Below are 7,500 nucleotides of genomic sequence, written 5' to 3'. Positions count from 1 at the left end.
CTGATGGGCTCGGCCGACCCGCGGGCGTTGAAGTAGATCAGCGTGAAGTCGGGCATGTTTACTGGCTGGGGAAATAAGCAGAACTTGTTCGTGGACGGCGAAAAAAAGTGAGCTTGTTGGTATGATAGGAGAAAATGCAAAAGAGTTTATTAGAAGGGTAAGACATAAGACAGTGAATGATTTAAAATCGGTAAATGTGCTAATAAGGTGGGTAAATAGAATTAAAATAAACAAAATTGATTTATTTAGAATAGTCTGACAATGGTATATTCGGAATTCGCGTAATCTAAAACCGATTTTGTTCTCACCCTTCAGATAAACTAAACTATATTTATTGTTGATCAACATGGATAGTATGTTTAGAGCTTATGGAATGCTTGTATTATTATCGATAGGGTTAATTTTAGATATATTTAAGTGAATTTAATTTTGGTAGACACTCATACAGACCATTTGCAGGGAAAAGTAAAATATAGAAAATACATATTGAAAAGAAAAAAAAGTCCAATGTACCAGGTGTCCATGCCCAATGCTAGCTTTAGGTTAAGACGCAGAATATCAGACATTAAAGAGTTAAAAGTCAGAGTAAGTATGAACAGTAGGAGTAAGAAGGGGAATATATATATGTATATATATTTACAAAATATACAAAATGGCCCATGCAAAAACAAGCGAATGCAGCTGATCTAATACAGGTCACGATTTTTCATCTAGCACGCTCGAGTTAAGGGAACACAAAAAAATCCCAAGCAACGTGCAAATCAGATAAAAAAAAAACGCGATAGTTTTCCTTTGCAAAGGAATAATTTTTTTTTTCTCTCCCAAACAAACAAAAACAAAAAATATGTAGATATATTACAGCTATTAGTATGTCTATTCTTTGGTTGTGAATGTTACGTTACCTCTGCAGTTCCCAGATGTTTACGTTGCGTTTTAGCATCGTTATCCCTCCGATCGTGTGTTATCTCTGGCTCGATATCGCTATAATGACGGATGAGCTTAGGCAATTTCGTTGACATTTCTTTGAGTCGCTCTCCTCTTTTCCTCTTCTGTGCACCAGAGAGATGTCTTGGAGTCATGATGTTTCAAAAAAGGTAATCTAATCGAACTCGAGATAAGAAATATACTTGAAGGTGAACATTTTCGATCAAAATCTGTTAAAGAAATCAGTGGTCAGTGTTTCCACTTTCTAAGAAAATGTTTCTCGTAAATCTGACCATTATTGCAAGTCCAATATGTTATTCATATGCAATTTACCTGGTTGATTTTTAGTAGGTTTGCTTGGTATGAACAGAAAGTATTTTGGCAACAATTAATCAAATCTGACTATGATTTCTTGCCATTTTTTCATGACTAATCCTTCTGGAAGTTCAATTATCAAGTATAGTAAACTATTATTATTTTAAAAATAATCAATTTCCTAATGTTCTTAAATCGAGATATCGAAAAAATATAATATGAAAAAGTTATCACAGCACTTCATGCAGAAAAGGAAACGACAGAAGGCGCCAATTAGACCAGTGGTTCTTGACCGTTTTAACAACAGCGTCCACGTCAGTAGTCCCACTTTTCAAATCTTTGGTTAAGTTATTAGAACAGAAACCATAGCTGTAGTAGTAAGTGGAAATGAAAAGCCGTACTTTATAAGTTCTTCGAGATACTATGCAGACCGTTGGTTTAAGAATTTTAAATATGATTTTAAAGATTCCCACCTTTTCTCTTTGCGCTGCCCCCCCCCCCCATCCCTCCTTCTTCCCGGAAAATTACCTCGCCAATTAAAAACATCTATGAATAATATGATTCAAAATTTTAGTAATAAATCGATCTAATGTAAGTTTCTGAAATTTTCCTTAGTTTTTAACTTTTGCCGAAAGCCGAGGATCTGTAGTTCTGGGACAAATGAAATAAGATTAAACCATGACTGTTGAAGCGAGAAAATTAAATTACTGAAATACTTCATGTATATTGTAGGAAAGGATGGAGAATTGAAGGGGCATATGAAAGAGAGGGAGACAGAGAGACAGACAGACAGACAGACAGAACAGACAGACAGAACAGACACGCAAAAACAAACGGAGAGACACATATGGACAGATTCAGATAAACAGACAATGAAAGTTCAGACAAACAGACATCTAGGACCATAAACACGACATCTGGGCTGATTTAATCTGCTTGAATTCGTTTACTGGTTCCGATTATGTTAAACTTGTGCCAAAGTTTGTTCTCTCCTTGACTGAAAATAACACATAAAAGAACAATAATTGGTGGTGATGGTGGTAATGATATTAGTACCATTATCATTATGATAAGGATAAAAAATAATTATAGTAATAACGATGATGATATTGATGATTATAGCAATGATGAGGATAATATTGATGATATAGTAATAATGATGATAATATTGATAATCATAGTTATAATGATGATAAACAAAATTATATTAGCACTACTAATATTAATTATAATGATAATGACAGTAAGGATAATGATAATAACATTGATAGCAATGATAATGCTATTGATAATAACAGTGATAATGATATTGATGATGATGATGAAAATACAGTAATTTTCGCTCTCTTCAGATGTTCTCATCAAACAATCGCTTTTTGTAAACGTAGACAATAATCTCGAGAAAATAGCAGTACGATTCTTCAATAACGAGTTGCCAGTTACATATTTTCTTCGTCACAAATTTTCATCGGATTCCGGTCTCCGTTGCATTCATTTGCATGCATTGGATTTAACCTTCGTGACCCGATGCTTCATGTTCAATACTTGGTGTGTCCTTCGTTTGAATAATATCTCAGCATTTTCAATCGTGTTAGCATAAGTGACATTAACATTTCTGAGAAGCAACTTACAAAATTTCGTTTTAAGTGCATATAAACCGCGCGCACACAAAGAGAGTGAGAAAGTGTGTGTGTGCAAGCAGAAAAAAAAACAAAGAAAAACAGGGAGAGTTAAACAAACATACAAACACAAATCCACACACACACAACTCCACACGCAAAGACACATTTACGCACAAACACACTTATAGTTCTGGGAGCGAGGATATTGTCATCAGAAGCAATCTAATAACGAAGTTGGAACCCCACCTAGGAACTTGAAATAATATATTCAGTATAATATCTACACAGTGTAACCAGAAGTCAGTCACTCTCAATATATATCGAGAAACTTTATTGTAAAAATACTGTATAAGTTTATACTCTTATCTAACTACTGAGTCCATGGCTATCTTTTAAAAACTGTTTACGAACAAACTCTCATGTGTATATAATAAAAAAATCCCATACTAATCAGCATTTCATTTTGGTTCTTCCTTAGAGTATATTACACTGATGACAAAAAGATGTCTAAGTGTGTTCAGTGACCGTAGATTACCATAATGATTATATTGTAAAACTCTGACTTGACTAAAAAGATACAACTAGTATACCGCTTCTGATATTTCGAAAAAGTGCCTATATATGATTAGAACATTATATAGATGAGATTTTAGATATCACGTCAAATATAATTTTAAAATTCTTAGGTTTGACTAAAATCGAGATATCATGAATCACTGTTTCTTCTGTCTTTGCCTCTTCCTCTCCGTTTATCCATTCCTCTTTTGTCTTCCTTTATTCCATCACCTCCTTTCTCTTGGGCCTACCTTCTTCTCTCTTCAGCTTCTATTACTTTCCTTCCTCCCTATGCATCGTCCACCCTCGTCACATACCCATTGCAACCTTCTATCTTTTCTTTTTGTCTGAAATTTACACTTCTTTATTCTATATTTCTCATTTATTTGGATTTTCTTTATATTCTCCAAAAGAAAATGGAATCAGTAGCATTTCAAGAAAGTAACATTGTATACATTTATATTTTTTTATACTTCTCACTTGTTTGGCTATATTTTGTCTTCGATGAAAGAAAAATACAATTCGTAGCATTTAAAGAAAGCAACATTTCTTTATCTTATTTTCAGTCCTAACACGCTACGTCCACAATAAATGAAAATTACGACCCAATCATTCCATGTTCATGAAGCGAGCACTTTATCGTGTGTGCGCATTATAGTTCAGACATTAACCCCTTAGATTGGCCAGTCCAATTTGTGGAGAGATCACTTTGATATTAAACCGACGTGAATAGGTAACATAACGACATAAACTGCACGTGATATGTACAAATTGGAATGTTGCTATTATATAGTTGTATGCATTTCAGACATGTTTTCTCGATTGCACATAAGACTGCGTTTTCATTTAGAAACTATCCCTAAATTTATCTAAATTTATGTATTTCATAAGGGTTATCTAATTAGATAGATGGATTTAATTAGATAAAGAGTAAGCAGTAACGCGTATAGATATAGTATATAAAAAATCATACATCATTCAATAAATCCATAAACGTAGTTTGCAGTCTGCCAAAGTGAAGGAATCGAACTTGCGAGATGTTTTGAAAAAAAGATGAAGATTGTGTAAACGCACGCTCGCGCGCGCGCGCGCGTGTGTGGTGTGTGTGTGTGTGTGTGTGTTTGTGTGTGTGTATACGCATGCATGTGCATTATGGCCAAGAATCAATAAGAATGCATGTGCATGTATAGCCAAGAATTATCCATATTCCCAACGAAATCAGCAAGCACTTGAAAGTCATAATCTAACCCAGATCCATCGCCAATTCAAGACATTTAGCCTCATTCCCAGTACTGGAATTCCTTGCTCCTCACCGCCCGCCCATCCACCCGAGAGTATTTCATTTCCAGGAATTTCTCGAGGCCAAGAATAGTCCCCAATCCCTCCCAATGGCGTATCGACGACCAGCCCGCGTTAAGACGTAAAACTCGTGAAAATTTAAACGTATGACTCAGTGAGGCGATCGACCCAGCTGGCGGCCATAACGTACTGTCTTTTACGATGAGGTGGCCCCACGCTAACCACATATTACGCGATTGAGTTTTTTTATATGTAAGTATACGCATTTTTTATTGCTGTTATGATTTCTATGTTTTTTTTTTTATGGCATCTTGTATGTGAAAAATGGAATGGTTTGATATTCTTGGTAGAGGACTTCCCATAGCATGTTTTAAATGTCGAATGTATGTGTATATATGTTTGTTTGTTCAGCAGCCATTTATTCCACGGCAGGGCCTAAGCCTCCCTCATTTCATTATTGAGAGGTTATTTGGCAGTGCCGCCCTTACCTGACTGGATGCCCTTCCTAATCAACCGTGGTTCAGCGCGCTACCACTTCAGCCACGGGGCTACGGCACCTGCGTTTGACCTCAAGGTGATATGGCGTTTTCTCGCCTTGAGATCGGGCTCGAGTCAGCAGTCAGAGCGCAGGCATTTTAACGGGGGAATTGAAATCGGGACCACAAGGGTTGGAGTCCAGTGATTTAAACACTGGACCATATCATCAGTGTGTGTATGTGTGTGTGTATGTATGTGTATATATGTGTATATATCTATGTGTGTATGTGTGCGTAGGGAGGCACAGCTCGGCATTTACATTTTTCTTTCTCGTATTTTCTTTCTCCCTTTCCGTCTTATTGTAATAATCATGAGTGTTGATATAGCCCAGCCCCCAGCCCCCAGCAGGCCTTCAGTCTCGTTATTTTTACGTGAATTACTGCTCTGTTGTCGGTTATGTTGGGTTTAATCCGGCCCTAACCGGCCCAAGGATTGTAACTTGAACTTCACGGGAGTTATAATGAACTTCAGTTATCTCAACTAATTTTGACATTATATATACATATACATATATATATATATATATATATATATATATATATATATTATATATATATATATAATATATATATATTATATATATATATATATATATATATATATATATTATATATATATATATATATAATATTTTATATAATATATATATATAAATATATATATATATATATATATATTATATATATATATATATATATATATGTATAATATGTATTGATACAACTTAAAATTACCAGTTTACATATTATATACACTAACTATACATATTATATATATACTCAGTATATATTATATATTATACATATATATATCACACACACACACACACACACACACACACACACACACACACACACAGCGCGCGTTCTTACGTAGTTGTTTCAATACGGGAGAAGAGCTAAGCTCTTTTAAAAGTGATGCACATTTTTGGCACACAACGTCTTTTGAAAGATTACCTCATGTTTCAGTAGTTCTGTTCGGGAACTGAACTTCTTGACATCTTTCTCGACTCTTTTTACTTACTCTATACCACTGCGCCACACTCAAGACTAGGTCTTATGATGGCTGTAATGACCTTCTTTACCAAGTCTTCGTCCACATACACGAATGCCCCCTTCATGTTGGTAATCAGCCCTAGCATATTATGAACCTTGTCATTTATATGATCATTTGGGCATAAGTTCCTGTTTATGATTATTCTAAGGTCTTTTTCTTTATCTGCTTGGTTTAATATTACGTCTCCTAGTTTGCATTGGTATAGCGGACAATTTTTACTTTCTCCGAACCTGAATACATTGCATTTATTGGTGTTAAATTCCATTTTCCATGAACAACTCCAAATGAATAAGTTCTCGATGTCACTTTGGAGGCACTGGCATGAGACATCGTCTATTAGCCTTTTTTGCAATTTCACGTCGTCTGCAAACATATTCAGATAACTACCTGGGCTTATGTTTGACTTTAATCATTTATAAAAATGGTAAACATAATCGGCGCCAAGACCGATCCTTGAGGTACTCCGCTAGTTACTCGTTGCCATGTGTAGTGCTTTCTTTTAATTATGGTTCGAGGAGTTTGCCTTTCACTCTACCTAGATGTTCTAATTTTCATAATAGTCTTTTATGAGACACTATATCAAATGCCTTCGTATACACAATCCACCCAGCCGTCTCTTGTATTATTTCAGAAACTCTATCATAGAAAGAGAGGAGATTTACTACGCATGACCTTCCTTTCCTAAAACCAATTTTTTTATTTGATATACTGTGTTTTTCAAGTGATTCAACCCACAGTTTCCTAATTATCCTTTCTAACAGCTCGAACTACTACTACACTAGTTAACATAACTGGTCTATAATTAGAGGGTTTTGTTTGTCGCAGTTCTTGTATAAAAGTGTAACATTGACAAGTTTCCAACCTTTTGGTAGTTTCCTTGTCTCACTAAATTTTGGAATATTAACAATAACAGAGTACATAATTCTTCGGCACATTCCCTCTGAACCCAGTTAGATATCTCATCTGGTCCCTCTGTTTTAGCCTTGTCTATCCCTTTTAGTAGGTCTTTTATTTCATTCTTTTCGAGTGTAATACTTACGATATTCTGATTTACGTTTGCACGGATACTTGGCATTTCAGAGTATGGGTCCTGAACAAACACTGATTGAAATTCCTCATTAAGGATTTCACACATTTCCTCTTCCTTAGTACAAACTATGTTATTGTCTTTGATGACGCTAATTTGATCTCT

At 35.1% G+C, this 7,500-nt stretch overlaps 1 protein-coding gene across 2 annotated transcripts in view; it reads right to left on the bottom strand.

The window, feature by feature from the left end:
* The window catches only part of LOC119599036 (hematopoietic prostaglandin D synthase-like), a 23,506-nt gene that overhangs the window by 2,448 nt on the left and 13,558 nt on the right, over window positions 1-7,500 (bottom strand). The window contains exons 2-3 of one of the 2 annotated variants that reach the window (XM_037948784.1): window positions 903-1,049; window positions 1-65 (exon numbers count right to left, since the gene is read on the bottom strand). The exon at window positions 1-65 is cut by the window's left edge and continues 77 nt beyond it. In XM_037948784.1, coding sequence (XP_037804712.1) covers window positions 1-65; window positions 903-1,019 — 182 coding nt within the window. In that variant the 5' untranslated portion in view covers window positions 1,020-1,049. The remainder of the gene's footprint in view (window positions 66-902; window positions 1,050-7,500) is intronic. The other variant, XM_037948785.1, reaches the window with a different exon arrangement.

This window comes from Penaeus monodon, chromosome 42 (assembly GCF_015228065.2).
Source record: "Penaeus monodon isolate SGIC_2016 chromosome 42, NSTDA_Pmon_1, whole genome shotgun sequence".
Lineage (NCBI taxonomy): Eukaryota > Metazoa > Arthropoda > Malacostraca > Decapoda > Penaeidae > Penaeus > Penaeus monodon.
The sequence above is the reverse complement of the archived record's forward strand: the minus strand, read 5'-3'. Positions and strand labels throughout refer to the sequence as shown.